The sequence below is a fragment of the Mytilus edulis genome, chromosome 2 (assembly GCF_963676685.1).
Source record: "Mytilus edulis chromosome 2, xbMytEdul2.2, whole genome shotgun sequence".
In the NCBI taxonomy this organism is placed as follows: Eukaryota; Metazoa; Mollusca; class Bivalvia; order Mytilida; family Mytilidae; genus Mytilus; species Mytilus edulis.
The window spans coordinates 89,496,299-89,514,318 of NC_092345.1; the positions used below are offsets into that span (position 1 = coordinate 89,496,299).

Below are 18,020 nucleotides of genomic sequence, written 5' to 3' on the forward strand. Positions count from 1 at the left end.
CGTCATTTTTTTATCTTTCAAGAACCATAACTCCTGAACGGTAAAAGTCAAAATCGACATTATTGAACTTGACCTCCATTTTGTCATCAGTAACAACATATTAAAATTTGAAAAGCTTTGGTCGAACAGTTTATGAGTAAATACACGGACACGACTGGAAACGCCATTTTTCAATCTTTCAAAAACCATAACTCCTGAACGGTAAAAGTCAAAATCGTCATTCTTGAACTTGACCTTCATTTTGTTGTAAGTAACTACATATGAACGGTTCATGAGTAAATGCACGGACAACATTTGATTGCCGCCCGCCCGCCGTACATCCCCAAATCAATAACCGACATTTTTGTCACAACAATCCGGTTGAAATGGAATTTAATTATGCACACTCCTTCAAATTCATGAAGCTGGCTAAGATATAAAAATATTAAGTCTCGAGCGTTATTGTAAAAAACAAGTAAAATCACAAAAATACTGAACTCTGGAGGAAAATTCACAACGGAAAGTCCCTAACCAAACGGCAAAATCATTGATAAAACACATCAAACGAATGGACAACAACTGTCATATTCCTGACTTGGAACAGGCATTTTCAAATGTGAAAAAATGTTGGATTGAACATGGTTTTATAGCGCTAAACCTCTCACTTGTATGACAGTCGCATCAAATTCCGTTATTTTTACAAAGATGTGTGAACAAAAGAGATATCATCGGTAAAATAGTCAACATATGGTTACAACAGTCATCACTGTGTTACAATCTCAAAACAAACAAACATTTACAAAAAGGCACAAAAAGCATCTATGAAATTAAAAAACACAATAACAGGTGAATGCTTTGGTCAATCGAGGAATGTGGTATTACGGACACTTTTATCAAAGGGATGAATTCAGTTTTACCTTTTTGAAACAATTGTTCAGAATGTCATTGAATCCAAAAATTACTGTATAGAATAACTAAACAAACAGATGTTACCAAAATGGTGAGGACAGTCGTTGTCTTAAACATTAGAGGAAATAAATATTATTATATTGATACTTTGATTGAAATAGTCTAATGACTTTATGTGATGTTTTTTTCACTCTCTTTATCTTCGAGAGTTAGTCATGTTAGTGAATCGTATGAAATTTTAATAAGGAGCGTCTAATATATATAGAAGATTTTAACAAATTTACATCAGTATATTTAGAAACTCATTAAAGATTGGTCTATATTTGGAGTAAAGAAATTGTATAATTCAACAAGTTATAAACCGTAAATTCTTAGAAAATGAACCAATAAAATATAGTTCATGTCAACACACAAGTCAGGTGATAACTCCGGTGATAAAACGTCCACCAAATGTTGCATCGACCTACTTGTTGCACAAACACATCAAATATACAAAGCTTATAATTTGTCAGAACATTGAGAGCCAAAACTACAGAAATAAAGTGCCACATACAACTATTATATAATGATAGTTATATTGCCTGTGGTAGATAAGGCTAAGTGTTATTAGAATAATTCAATAAACTGTACGTTTAAAAAAAATGAACGGATAATGTTCATGATTAACACAAAAGAGCAGACTACTAGGTTCGTTATACATATTGGGAGTACGAAACATTCTCCAGCGGTGGCATTCACTAAGACTTCTAGGTTCGTGATACATATTGGGAGTACGAAACATTCTCCAGCGGTGGCATTGACTAAGACTACTAGGTTCGTGATACATATTGGGAGTACGAAACATTCTCCAGCAGTGGCATTGACTAAGACTTCTAGGTTCGTGATACATATTGGGAGTACGAAACATTCTCCAGCGGTGGCATTCACTAAGACTTCTAGGTTCGTGATACATATTGGGAGTACGAAACATTCTCCAGCGGTGGCATTGACTAAGACTACTAGGTTCGTGATACATATTGGGAGTACGAAACATTCTCCAGCAGTGGCATTGACTAAGACTTCTAGGTTCGTGATACATATTGGGAGTACGAAACATTCTGCAGCGGTGGCATTCACTAAGACTTCTAGGTTCGTGATACATATTGGGAGTACGAAACATTCTCCAGCGGTGGCATTGACTAAGACTACTAGGTTCGTGATACATATTGGGAGTACGAAACATTCTCCAGCAGTGGCATTGACTAAGACTTCTAGGTTCGTGATACATATTGGGAGTACGAAACATTCTCCAGCGGTGGCATTCACTAAGACTTCTAGGTTCGTGATACATATTGGGAGTACGAAACATTCTCCAGCGGTGGCATTGACTAAGACTACTAGGTTCGTGATACATATTGGGAGTACGAAACATTCTCCAGCGGTGGCATTGACTAAGACTTCTAGGTTCGTGATACATATTGGGAATACGAAACATTCTCCAGGAGTGGCATTCACTAAGACTTCTAGGTTTGTGATACATATTGGGAGTACGAAACATTCCCCAGCGGTGGCATTGACTAAGACTACTAGGTTCGTGATACATATTGGGAGTACGAAACATGCTCCAGCATTGACTAAGACTTAGTGGTTGCCAAAAATGTAAATATACCTAGCTTATAATTAAGACATCCTGTTAAATTTAAAGGCAAATTAATTTATGATTCTTATTCTCCTTAGTTGACGCTTTTATTTTTTGAAAACATTATCATGAAAATATACAGTATATTTTCGTTCACAATAAATCAATTATTCAGATAAGTGGTCACTCCTTAAAGATTTTTGGAATACATTTATGACTGTATAAGCACAACTGTTTTATGCGTAAAGGTGTATAAAAACAAAAGATGAATCAGACGAAGAGTTGTGAATGCAATAATGCATTGAATATGCTATAATTAATGTGAATTTATAACAAACGAGATATACTTTTAAATAACAATTGGCATGCAAAATAAAAAAAGATAAAAACACAAATTCGTCTGGGTTTAGATAAAGCAAAAGGAATTAAGTTTTATTCAGTTTTGTTGTTATGAGCAAGTTTGGATTCATTTGGAAACAAATCGACACGTTTTTAATCAATCAGTATGTCTCTTTATCATTGTTATTAGTGACGTTCTTGAGCAATTTGTAAGTCACAGTCGAAGTATAGTATGCCACAGAAGAATAATGATTACAGAATGATGACAACAGTTCAATTGCCATTCTCGTTTCAAGTGTAGGAGATAAGGCATATAGATGTTGTACCAAAAACAGTTTAACCAGAAAATCTATGTTTCCTCTAAATGGCTTTAATCTTTCCATTATCTTTTCCCCTCCATCTCTGTAAATAAACAAGAAAACAATTATCATTTGAGAATCGATAAACAAAGAATAAAAACAGATTTCCTAATCATTTCTTTTTTTAAGATTGCTACACTACTTGTTTCCTTTGGATAACATCTATTTCCTTCACCGAACTTAAATTCGTTTTTAAACATTTTAACCTTTTATATAGGGATACTTAACCCTACGATGATGTTGATACACATTGATGTACATTTGACCTTCTCGGAAAGATACTGATGTTTTCATATGATTTGAAAATACTCTGCAATACAAACGATAGTTTATAGCTACTCCCATCTGTTTTGTTATCTGTGTATCAATTTACTATATGATGAGGTTATTCAAACGCATAATATTAAGACAGAAAGTGATACATCGTAAATGGAATTATCAATCATAATGGATAATGTGAAAGGGGCATATATTCGACTTCAATATAAAAACAAGGATATGTAGTATGAAAGCCAATGAGACAACTATCCATCTGAGCCATATATTATATATACTGACGTAAATAATCCAACAGATAGTGTAAGGACCACAAAGTATTTGTTTTTTCACATGTTTTTGTGAAAAGTAATCGTTTAATCTTATCTAACAAATCTATTATAAGGAGCAAATGATCAGTATATATGCTGGAGTTTCTTATTGACAACACATTTGTTGAAATGGAGGAAGACTTGCTCAACAAATAGTCAGCATTTCAATTGGAACGAACTGTGCGACTCTACTTGTCGACTTCTATTTTCATATGCATCGGAGTTCCTTCAGACACTTGTAAAAAACAAGATTGTCAAAGAAGCCAGGTCATAATATTTCACATTCAAATTTGTTGATGATACAAGTTCAAAATACTGGTAAACAGACACTTAAATTACCGAGATAACAATTAAATATGAATAAACATTTGATATATGATACTAAGCTATTGTTACAAAATATAACTAATGAATCGATACTTTTTTAACAAAATAATATTTTTTACCCATTTTAGCAAATTCTTTTGCCTCCTCTTTCTTAAATCCATAAGCCCAATACATGCATTCCAAATAGCGTTGACTGACTTGTCCCTTTCCTGATTCATCGCTTAAAAGAATATCTCTACAATCATTCGTCCATTCATCATCTGATCGCGCCTGTAAAGATATAAATCCCCATAATATAGTTTCGTTTGAATATAAGTCTTGTCACAAAATATAATAGCCTCCTTAAAAAAACAAAACGATACTAATACAGCAAGCTACCAGATTTCATGCAAAATTTCAGCGATCACAATAATATCCTTATCAGGTGTACAAAGAGAGATAACAAATGTATTTTGGATATTGACTTCACTGTGCTAAAATAAATGAATTGTTATGATTATGTTGATTTATCATACTTTGCACGTTCATGCACCTGTTTCGTAGATGAGGAATATCATTTGCTCTCCTATTCTGAAAGGCTCACTAATTCCACTACTTCGTGATCGTCCAAGTTGTCGTAAGTAGTAATCTGTAAAACATTTCATATTTTCTTCATCTTCTCTTAATCACAAGCAAAATTACCAAAACTAGTCAGGTTTGCTATTTTGAAGTCCATCTATAAACGATAAGTATCTGACTGTAAGTCGACAAAGAAATGACATGCAGAGTCAATTATTGATTTTGTAACTTTACATGATAAACGATTGGGACCCACTAAAAACGATTTTCATTCACTGAGATCGGGTTGTAAATAAAGGGTCACTGGAAGGACAAACAACTTACTTATGATTGCGAACCTTTAGTAAACCACCTTTTTTATCACCTTCAATTTGCATTTAAACCAAGCAACAGTAGTATACCGCTGTTCAAAAGTCATAAAGCGATCAGGCAAAAATATATATTTGGGTTTAAAAATAAAACCCAATAAAACCCAGGGAAATGCATCAACTTTAAAGAAGAAAACAACGGAACAACAGAAACACTGAACTGTAACAGTTACACAAGCCAACAAACATAGACATAGAAACGAACTTTTTGATACCAACTGTCATATTCTTGAGTGGGTACATGCAATTTCAACTGTTGTAAATTCATCATATATGACCGTCTTTTTGTTTTAAATGGATAAATGACATGACCACCAATCGCTATGGTTACTAGTATTATGGATCATTTAAAAAAAAATCTGTTCCCGCATTGAATATTTTATATCAATTTTTTGGCTCATGTTCGCTTTCAACAATTTTATTTGATAAATACACACTGACAAACTGATCAATGTTGATAAGGTATGGACACATAGGATTAAACTTCTGTGGGGTTCGTGTTGTTAATTCTTTAGTTTTCTATGTTGTGTCATGTGAACTATTGTTTCTCTGTTTGTCTTTTTCATTTTTAGCCATTGCGTTGTCAGTTTGTTTTAGATTTATGAGTTTGACTGTTCCTTTGGTATCTTTCGTCCCTCTTTTACATTCAAATCTTCTGTCAATTTTTTTTTTATATTTGGCACCTTCATTTTAAAAGATGTACGTATTAATTGGCATTCGTCTGGGAACCAATTGTGCTCCTCTTCTTTCTGACTTGCTCTTTTTTTCGTATGAGGCTGAAGTCATACCGGAGCTTCATATGCAGTATGGTGATAAGCTAGAATTATCTTACAACTACATGTTCATCTATAAAAATTACTAGAAAACACCCGCATATAGAGCGTGGTTAAAGTATGTAATCTGTTGTAGGATGAAATTTTGTCAAGATTTTATGACTAAAGAAATTCAGGAAAGGTATCAAAAGTCATATGTACTTGATGAGAGATTTTTTTTTATTAAGCCCTCTACCTTTTTCCAAAGACCGTAATTTTTTATGTTTGTTTTCTGTATATTATAAACATAAATATTCCATAAAAAGGTGTATTTTCTATTTACTATCAATTCCAAGTTTACTATCCACGGCAGTCACTGATATATTGAATGAGACTCTCTAAATAATATATTAGTGACCGCTGTGGATAGTAAACTTTGAATTAGTCTCTATATAATATATTAGTGACACCCGCACAATCGCGGGCATTAAGAGCGTGGTTGAAAGTATGCCAAGTATTGTGGGATGAATGTTTGTAAAAGATATTATGATTGGAGAATTTAAGGAAAGGTACCAATATTTATCAAAGGTACCAGGATTATAATTTAGTACGCCAAAAGTCATATGTACTTGGTGACAGGACAATTTATTTTAGTCCTCTGCCTTTTTCCCAAAGTCTGTATTTTTTTTGCTTTCTGTTTTTCTGTATACTATGCACATAAATATACCACAAATAAAATGTATTTGCTATTTACTATCAATTCCAAGTTTACTATTGTCACTATCCAAGGCGGTCACTGATATATTACATAGAGACTCTTTATATACTCGTGGATAGTAAACTTGGAATTGATAGTAAATAGCAAATACACTTTATTTATCGTATATGTATGATCATAGTATACAGACAAACGCGAAAATAATGTCCTGTCCTCAAGTACGTATGTAAATAACGTATTATTTTAAGACAGTCATAAACGGAGGTCTTGTCTATGACTTAAAAGTCCGTCCGATGACGGAAACAATAAACTTACTCCTTTATTTTTGATTTTTTCTAAAAATAACCCAAACTGAATAATCATAAGCGAGTATAACATGTATAACAAATGCGACAATGCATGGTACCTATACGACACATATGCATGATGATAAATTTATTGTGGAAGGAAGAGAAGCGACACACAAAATGAGGTCTTTTCATTTAATAGTATAGATGACATCTCATTTGATAATGGAAAGTTTTGTAACTATTTTGAACGCGGCTATTTTTATCCAACTAGAAATAAATAAGACAACAGATTTCCTATCAGGATTGCTGCTTGTCAATAAAGCTACATAAATGAGGGTACAAACAAGATTAAAATCACTTAGAGGAAAATCAAATCGGAAAGTCCCTAATCAAACTGCAAACTCAAACGACAAAACACATCAAAAACGAGTGGACAAGAACTGTCATATTCCTAACTTGGTACAGGCATTTTCAAATGAAGAAACATGGTCTTATAGCGCTAAACCTCTTAATTTGTACAACCGTCTCGTCAAATTCAGATATATATTTATATACAATGATGCGTAAACTAAACAGACATAATGAATAAAATAGTCAAAATATGGGTAACCTTAGTCATTCTTAAATGTCACGGATGCCATCAAGAGATCTCTGTCATCATTGAAAATCTGTTTCAGAGATAACTACTTATATGTTCCAATTGTCGGGACCACAATCACTTCCTCATCTTCGAATATACAAGTACAAGAGCATACTGCCGATGGTAGCATCTTTTTACCCTTTCGAAGCACCTGATATCACCACCATGTTTTGTTGAGAGTAGTCTCTAGGTTTCTATGTTGTGTTTTGTAGACTTGTTTATCGCTTGATGGTTTTTCGTCTTTTTTTTCTTGGCATTGTCAGTTTTCGACTTTGAATATTTCTTCAGTATCATTCACATTACGATTATTGAAATAATAATAATTAAAAAAAAACTTGCCATATAGTTTATAGGGTTTAAATAGTTAATGCTCTTCAACTTTGTACATGTTTGGCTTTTTAACTGTTTTGATATGAGCGTCGCTGATGAGTCTTATATAGACGAAATGCGCGTCTGGCGTATTAAATTATAATTCTAGTACCTTTGATAATTATAATCACACTTTTGTAATTTTGTTGCACTAACATACACATCAAATCCAAAACAAGTTCATCTTTTTATTCAACCGATTAAAAAGTATTCAATTTTGTAAAAAATTTAGCAGGCCAACACCATGGGAGTTCTAAGAAAAACATTTTAAAGCTTATTTGTGATAGAAGACGTTGTTTATATAAATATTGGATTTATTAAGTTTCGATAAGCCGCAAATGCTTGCAAGAGAGATGCCAAGACAACTAACACAGAGACCATATAAAAAAGGCAATTACATCTACTTAAGATGTTCGAACAAATTATTTATATTATTCAAGATTAAATATTACACATTCAGTTATAAAATAATGATGATAAATACCAAAGATGGTACTGATTTCAATAATAACGGTAGCTCCGACAACATAAAATGAAAGTTTCAGACAATTTAATTGCTTTAGTGTCGTTATTCCTTTTTCGAAGCAATAACAATCTGACTTGTTTGATGGCGTCATGCGACGTAACGTTTTGAGTGAATCATAATGTCATACAGATAATTATTTGGAGGCTACGTCAATAAACAGACGACGAATGTCAGGTAGTGGCAATGGTTGTCAATAGCTCATATAAGCTCTAACAGACAAAAAATGTACAATTTACCCTTCTTTCAATATCCGAGATCAAGGAAATCCATTAGGACATTTGTGCACAATCTCGTTTTTAAAACACTCGCGTATTCCTCGTGTAATTTAAATAAATCAATTTAGAATATGAAGTTTAAGCCTCAAAGGATACATGTAACAAAAGTAGTAACACTGACCTGGCTTTGTTGTACATTCCATAAACACAAACATAACGTTAGAATCATGACGAAATGCATAGTCCGACTTATATGAATGTGTGCTGCAAGAATGTGGAAGTTTGTGTTTATGATGAAAAAAGATCTACTGAAACAATCTCACAATGACAAATCTCTTATTTCATGCAAGCTTCTATACAGAATTATTGATCAGCACTGATATCGCTTTCCTATATCAATTTAAGTTTCTTCAATATTTACAAATATTGATTTATGATTAGGTATTACATGTTTTCAGAATAATAGTATCAGATATCTGATGTTAGTTCAGTAGTCAAAGACTAGTCATGTTTTCATATACCAGAAGGTATTAGACAATGATAACACATTGTATTTTATTGTCCACAATACAACTGGGATATGTCGATTTAGTGCAATATAAGGATGACGATGGAATACCAGTGATATAAAAAAAAATCCACTAAAAAATAGAATAGTTTAATAGTAAAATAATAAGGTTTCTGTGAAGCTAATTATTTTTGTCGATGAATTACTTTAAACATATTTTATTGTTAAAAAAAAGACAAATGGATTAGACACAAGTCTATGTCGATGAATGATACGAATCAAATTCAAAAAGAATACATGATTGTTTTGAAGAATATATTCTGGATATTGCCTTTGTCATCTTAGTTACGTGTCATAAAGTTCTTTTATTTGTCTTTGTAAATTAATAAATCTTACTGCTTATTCCATTTTTGGTAATATACTTTTGGCTTGACTCGGTACTTATGCATCTCGCCAATGTTTTTTGTGCTGTGGTCATTTGTTTTGTATTCTTCTCTTCCGTTTTGGCTAATATGATTTATCTATATACCAAATGTGTTTTTTTGTTTGCTGACCTATTGTTTGTTGTAGTGATTATGATTTTAACACAATGTAGACTACTGGACTCCTATTATTGACATTTTTACATGTAATTTCTGTTTGGTTTGTTCATACATTGCTGACAATATAATGGAATTTTATTGGACTATCATAAAAGTGAGAGTTTCAACTAGCTATGAAACAACGGTTCTACATTAGGAAATGCCTGTACCAATTCAGGAATATGACTGTTGTTTTCCATTTATTTGATGTGTTTGATCTTGTAATTTAGAAGTTCGTTTTTTTTTGGGATTTTGTTATTTAACTTTTTAGGATATATGTATTTAAAAACATTTGAACAAATCTTAGATTACTATATACAGAATTATGTCAATAATATGGAACGCCACAGCTGTCTAATGTGGAACTCTGAAAGTACGTTATGTTGTTCTATTATTACTTAATGATAGTTTGTCTTTACATAATATGGTTTTGACATTACGTAATGATGTTTTGATATAACTCAATATGAAATAGTCATTACATAATGATATTTCGATATTACATGATATGGTTTCGTATTGACTTGATATAGTTTTGTCATTACTTAATATGGTTCTGTCATTACTCGATTTGGTTTCACCATTATTTAATGTGGTTATCCCATTAGGCAACGTGGTTTTAACATTACTTGATGTTTATGTGACATAACGTAATGTAGTTGTTTCATTACATGATGTGGTTTTGTTATTTCGTTATGATGATTGTCAAATTTTGTCAATTCTTTAGATGGCTTTAACATTACGCAATGATGTTTGAAAATTTGACGATTTCACACTACATGATGTGTTTGTTTCATTATTTGATGTTGTCATGTCATTCTTTGATGTGGTTATCCCATCACTACAACGAGGAAAAACCACGTGACCATTTTGAAAAAAATATGTTCTATTTTTAGACCGATTTCCATATGTCGTTTGTGTAATGTGCTTTGGATGAGTACCCCTATCCATTAAGTTAAATTTCAAATTAAAATTAAAGTTGTTGTTCATAGTTATTTGATATGAAAAAGGGGAACGACCGTCACAGACAAAATTAAGAAAAAAGTACTAAAACATTTACAGTAATTCGGACAAAAAAAACACTTGCCGGTTTTTCCTTAGTTCTCAAATGAAAGCAGTATTATAATAAGTTCGTAAATGATTACAAGGAACACTGCTTTATCTTGGTCTTGAAGAATAACTCATATACAAGTTTCATAACAATTCATGGAGGTTTACAAATTTATCATGTCAAAATAGTTAATTCGGTAATATTCAATGCAAAAAAAAACTTATATAGAAATAAAAAAAAAAGTGGTATGATTGGCAATGAGACAACTCTCAACCACATACCAAATGATGTAGAAGTAAATGTATATGTGTGACTATATGGTCTTTAAGAATGAGCAAAACTCATACCACATAGTAAGCTTAAAAAGGTCTCGAAATGAAAAATATAAAAACAATTCAAACTAGAAAACTAACGATCTAAATGATGAAGACACCGACGATACTACCGACGACGACATATAGGTATGTTGTATCTCAATGTCGCTATATTAATGTCGCAGGTACGACACAAATCAAAAGACTTGTACTGTATTCTCAACAAATGAGACACTTTAAATCAACTCGCACTAAAGTTAAAGGGAAATGGGTGGGGACTAAGCGACAAAGCATCAATGCTATAAAATAAGAATTCTCCGGGTTATTCTTTAGCGTGTATGTTCATTTGAACATATGAATATTAAACTTTTATTTTTATTAATTGCAGTTTCTGATATACCACGCACTAATGAAAAAAACACTTGTTGAAATATATCTTGCACAGGTGACGACGGATAGGTTGTCGTAACAACAATCCCGTCTTCTCCTCGAATGTAAACTACCAAATAAAACCAAATCACTGGGTTTGTGTCCATTCACGAATATCACGACGGGTACCACGAGTTGAGCAGAATCCTCTTACCCTTCCGAAGCACCCGAGATCACGCTGATGGATTTATGTTACCCATTCATACTGATATATTGAGTTGAGCCAATCAAAACTGTCTTTACATGTTCTTCTTATGCTGTGCTATTATACACTAGGTTAGGTTAGGGTTTAGCGCGTGCATACCAATCCGCTGCGTGCACTTTGTTTATATACCTGCCCAAGTCAGGAGACATGTAGTTCAATGTTCATGTGTATCATATTTGTTTTTAGTAGACTGTTGAGCTATAAATTAGACCGTTAGTTTTCTCGTTTGAATTGCTTTACATTTTTACGTGGTGGTCTTATGTAGCCAACTATACGGTGTGCTGAAGGCTGTTCGGTTGCCTATGATTGCTTGCATCCACTGCATTTTTAACTATGTTGGATAATGTTCTCATTGGCAATCACACCACATCTAACTTTATTTCAATTTCTATATTTGTGTTTTGTATGCTGTAAATTTGTTTATCTTTTGTACGCATACCTACCCCTGAACCCTCTTTTCGGAAGCTCGAGCAAAAACCCTTGATCCGCGATAAAAAACAAATAGAACTCATATTAGATAACTCGAATTTCAACTCTTAATCGTAATCTAAATAAGACTCAAAGAAGGGTTTACCTCAAACTCTACGTCTAAAGGTGACTCAAATTAAAAGTTGAAGTCGAATTGTAATTCGGAACTCTATCTTTAAATGTGACATAAACTCGAAGTTCAACTCGAAACTTGGTATGTGGTTGAGGTTTGTCTCATTTGCAATCATACCACATTTCTTTATTTCTATCTATATAAGGTTTTTTTTAATGCATTAAATATTACCAAATTAAAGTTTTGACATGATAAATTTGTAAACCTCCATGAATTGTTATAAAACTTGTATAGGAGTTATTCTTTAAGATCAAGATAATAGCATATACAGAAAAAACATTCCCCCCCTCCGTTAAGTGTATCGGTTAATGTACACTTAGTCAACATTACGCTTTTACACTGACATGACCAAACAAACACATCATGTAGTGGAAAATCGTCAAATTTTGAAACATCATTACCAAATGTTAAAACCATATAAAGAATTGACAAATCATCATTACGAAATAACAAAATCAGATCTTGTAATGAAACAACTACATTACGTTATGTCACATACACATCAAGTAATGTTAAAACCTCATTGCCTAATGACATAACCACATTAAATAATGGTGAAACCACATCGAGTAATGACAGAACCATATTAAGTAATGACAAAACTATATAAAGTCAATACGAAACCATATCATGTAATATCGAAATACCATTATGTAGTGACTAAACCATATTGAGTTATATCAAAACATCATTATGTAATGTCACAACCATATTATGTAAAGACAAACTATCATCAAGTAATAATAGAACAACATAACGTAATATCAGAGTTCCACATAAGACAGCTATGGTTCCAAACAATAAGTATAGATTATAACATGCTCTTTTTCATATTGGCCCTGGTATCATCCCGAGACTCCCATATCAGCATCGAGGCTTTAGCCGAGGTTCGATATTGTTCGAGGGATGATACCCGGGCCAATATGGAAAAGACACGTAATTATCTTTTTTTCACATATTTAAGTTATGCGGAAAAGAGTAAAAAGGTCAATTATAACAATTTAATGAAACATAAAAGTAAAATCTTTAACATTTAATCACAAACTTGTCGTTAAGGATGCAATGACGTCACGTCATTAGGAATCAGGGCACAATAACCAATAACCTCTTTTTTGCCCCGGACAATTTTGAGATTATTACATATGCAAAATCCGACGTACTCGTAACAAATAAGTGATAATTCAATTTATTGGATAGACAACCCTTTGTTTTTCGAAACATTCAAAGCTTGGTAAACAGTTAATTTATAAAGATGAACATATCAATGATAAGTCATGTCAACATTGATGTGCTGACTACTGGACTGGTGATACCGTCGGGGAGTAATCAGAGTTCTAATTTCTTCTAGAAGATATTTTAATTTAATCTTATACCAGAATGATTCCAGATCCTAAGGTGTTTCAATGTGAACTGTAACATAGACCTTCATTGGAGGAAATGAGTTTAGATAAGCTGTAATTGTTTGAAAGAGAGACGATACTTTAGCATAATACATATAAATGAACAGATACTAGACAGTTATAATAAAAAAAAGATCTTCTGACTTGTTTTGTCACTACTCAAAAGGTAAAATAAAAAAAAAACGAACTCCGAGCAAAATTCAAAACGGAAAGTCCGTAATCAAAATTAAAAATCAAAAGCTCAAACACAACAAACAAATGGATAAAGCTTGTCATATTCCTGACTTGGAACAGGCACTTTTTGATAACTAACATTGAGGATTAAACCTGGTTTTATAGCTAGCTAAACCTCTCATGCATCCATACTTGTCCTAACTCACATTGTGCAAGTATTACGTTTGCAGTAATGAAAAATGATGATTCATCTAAAAACACTAATCTCATTTACATCAGTACTTCATACGACATAAAATTAAAATAAAGTCACGTGGAGACAAATAACGCAACATAAAATTGAGAATGGAAATGTGGAATGTGTTAAAGAGACAACAACCAGAACAACGAGAAACAACAGCCAAAGTCAAGCAATGGCTATTCAACACAACGAGAAAATCTCGCATCCGGATCCGGACCTGAGCTAGTCCCGAAACAAAACTGTGTATTAGTTCAGTAAAAATAAACTTCATGCTAAAATAGTCCCTCCAACAAATTCAGTAACTTAAAGAATCTGCATTGCTTGTAGGTACTTCTGTTAGATAGTCACAATGGCCACACTTTACTACTAGACCATATTAGTAACCTAGTCAATCGTCTATATTTGTTAATCAATTATCAGGCTTTTGAATGTACTGCTTGATAATTGTTCGTCTTAGCATTTACAATAATTTAAATGATTTTAAACTAGTTTGACTAAATTCACATTGCGATAAGACGTGTCACGGTACTTGTCTATCCCAAATTCATGTATTTGGTTTTGATGTTTTATTTGTTATTCTCGTGGGATTTTGTCTGATGCTTGGTCCGTTTCTGTGTGTGTTACATTGTAGTGTTGTGTCGTTGTTCTCTTATATTTAATGCGTTTCCCTCAGTTTTAGGTTGTTACCCCGATTTTGTTTTTTGTCCATGGATTTATGAGTTTGAACAGCGGTATACTACTGTTGCCTTTATTGAAAATAGTTTGAATGCTCTGTGTTTCAGCCGATTCTAACAAAATGATAATCATTATTGTATCATTGAATTAAAATTCAATTGTAATACTTCAAATGATTTTTTTTTATATAATGTTATACTTTTAAATGATTTTACAGTGCAAGTCATGTTTGAAGTTGGTTAGGCATCTTCGATTTTAACATTCAATTCTGTCCAACTTGTTGAAATAATATTTAATGTTTGGATGCTCTGATATGTTGTAATAAAAATTAAGTTAACTGGAAAAGACTCCATATGAAGTCGGTTTCACTTGTGTGTCTTATCCCATCTGTGTTTATGAAAAGAAATATTTCTAAACTAATAACTTATATCTATAAGTCAAATGTTATTTTATGGATAGTTTTCTCATTGGCAAGCTTACCACATCTCCTGATCTTATAATTAACCTTTATCTTAAAAAGATATAATATATGTATTGTCATATTTGTTAATTTTATCACACTGTTTGTAGTTTTAAAAAGGCAGTTGGCGAAGAGTATTGTTAGTATTCTTTGATGTTGCCAAATTCAAAGGCTGCTGGTGTCACCAACAGCTAGTCTCATTGATATTACTTAGTTTGGTAGACACATCCTTAACATAACTTTTAAAATAATATTATTTTTTCTTATTATTTTCTATGTTTGAAATCTTCGTTGATAAATTTAGACTACTCCCTTCTGTAAAGTTGAACTTATATTGATCTTGGATTGTGTTTACATAAATTATTTAAACATCATGACTTTCAAGTTTTAGAGTAAGTGTAAAATCCAGAAAATGCTACACTGAATTTGAAAAATGCTATTTTCATATTTTAAAAACAGTGAAAGATAATCTTAAAAGCCTTCGGGATCACAAAAGAAGGACATAAGATACCAGAGGGACAGTGAAGAATAATAATTTTCCAAAGAGGAAAGTCAAAAACATTTCATTTTTTTTAGTATTATAGCAATTTATTCATAAATTGATTTTTTTTTAGAATTTCTCTTTTTGAATTTTACATTTTGTAAAAAATACCACGTATAATTGTTTAAAGTAATAACGGTCATGTTGGTTTGATTTCTTAAAAGGAATGCACTTTAAAATAAAACTCTTAATAATTATAAGGAGCAAATTGTTGGCAATATTGTAACAGCTTAGACGTTCAATAGTTAGCAAAGGTACCAGGATTATAATTTAGTACGCCAGACGCGCGTTTCGTCTACATAAGACTCATCAGTGACGCTCATATCAAAATATTTATAAAGCCAAACAAGTAAAAAGTTGAAGAGCATTGAAGATCCAAAATTCCAAAAGATAGACCAAAGATGCCGCTAATGACAAAAGCTTTTAACGGTATCCATTTGGAACATATTATTATTATGTTCTAGTTTTAGAACAAAAGGTATTCATTGATTTTTTTCATTTTAAAAGATTTGTAGAATCCTGCCGTTTTTTATTCGTTTCACAGATAAAATATCATATCTCAAAAACAGCCCAAATCCGAAATAAAAATCATCAAATAAGACCCTCATATTTAATAATTTTCTCAATGGATTGCAATGTCTCAATGACATGTCGTTTATCAGATCAATGTTTTATAACTTTTAGGGTAAGCACTTATTAAAAGTTTTTAAACAAAAGCCAATATTTAAGTTTACACCTCACAAGAGATAAAATAACTCACCTGACTTGCTTGTACGTTCCATATGAACAGGCATAACGTTAGAAGCATGACGAAATGCATAGTTCCACGTTAAAGTATCGGTATGACAAACCAGTAAGTCCGTGGAAGATTCTATTTATGTGGAATAAAGATCCCTTGTTACAATACTTCAATGACTGCTGTCGTATTTTATGCAAGCATCCCGACAGAATTATTGATTTGCACTGCTATTGCTTTTACTGTATCAAATAAAATATCTTCAATATTTACATATAACCCATTACGAATTCTGTACATGTATTTATCTATTACTTAAGAGATATGTAATGTTTATGGAGGCGGTGTCTAACCATATTGCAATACTACACAAAGTACTGGAAAAACATAGAACATACAGGTATGGTTAATCAATTCACATGTAAATGCAGCTACGGTTGTTTTTTATTGTTTGTATCTTTCATAAATAATACAAGATTGCCTTTACGTATAGATTCTAGTCACTGACGTTGTTTGTCATCCCAATAACGTATTATAGTGTTCCTTTGTTTGTTTGTATGCCTATAGCTTTTACTGTTTAGTTTGTTCTTATGGTGGTATTCATTGTACTTGGCTCTGTATTTATACATCCCGTCATTGTGTTATTGTTCTATGATATTCTTTGTTTTTTTATTTTTGCTTATATGCTTTTTCTGTATGCCTTTTTTGTGTTTCTTGGTTATATATGACGTGGCTCTGTAATTATACATCCCGTCATTATTTTACTGTTCTATGATAATTTCTGTATTCTTGTCTTTTGTTTTTGGTAATGACCTTTGTCTGTGTGCCTTTTTTTGTTTCTTTCCTGCATATGACGTGGCTCTGTACTTATAAATCCCGTCATTGTGTTATTGTCTCATGGTTAATAGATATAGGAAGATGTGGTGTAAGTGCCAATGAGACAACTCTCAATCCAAATACCAATTTATAAAAGTAAACCATTATAGGTCAATGTACGGCCTTCAACCAACAGCCTTGGTTCACACCGAACAAAAAGCTATCAAGGGCCCCTAAATTACTAGTGTAAAAACATTCAAACGGGAAAACCAACGGTCTAATCTATATAAAAAACGAGAAACGATGTTTGTTTTTATCGTGATTAAGACAATAACACAACGTTGACTGCTGTACCCTATTTTTAACATTTTTACCTATTATGTGTGTTTTTTTTAGTTTACACATTGTTGTCAATATAATGGAATTTTATACAACTATCTGTCTTATAAAAGAGGGACGAAAGATACCAGAGGGATAGTCAAACTCATAGATTGAAAATAAACTGACAACGCCATAGCTAAAAATAAACAGACAAACAGACAAATAATAGTACAGAAAACAAAACAAAGAAAACCAAAGACTAAGCAACATGAATCCCACCAAAATCTTGGGGTGATCTTAGGTGCTCCGGAAAGATATGCAGATCCTGCACCTCATGTGGAACCCGTCGTTTTGTTAATGTTATTACAAATCCGGTAAAAGGTCTAATACAGTAGGTAACAATCGTGAAAAGG

General features: G+C 32.3%; 1 protein-coding gene across 2 annotated transcripts; it reads right to left on the reverse strand.

Annotated features, from left to right (window-relative positions):
* Positions 1-1,113: 1,113 nt before the first annotated feature.
* On the reverse strand, positions 1,114-16,825 carry LOC139513349 (uncharacterized). 2 transcript variants are annotated; one of them, XM_071301751.1, is made up of 3 exons: positions 16,495-16,825; positions 4,238-4,388; positions 1,114-3,247 (listed from the first exon to the last, which is right to left on the reverse strand). In XM_071301751.1, exon 3 carries the CDS (start codon positions 2,486-2,488, stop codon positions 1,505-1,507), a length of 984 nt encoding a protein of 327 aa, XP_071157852.1. In that variant the 5' UTR covers positions 2,489-3,247; positions 4,238-4,388; positions 16,495-16,825; the 3' UTR covers positions 1,114-1,504. The 2 variants fall into 2 exon arrangements, with proteins under 2 accessions (XP_071157852.1, XP_071157853.1); XM_071301752.1 differs by lacking the exon at positions 16,495-16,825 and adding an exon at positions 8,736-8,936.
* Positions 16,826-18,020: the final 1,195 nt, after the last annotated feature.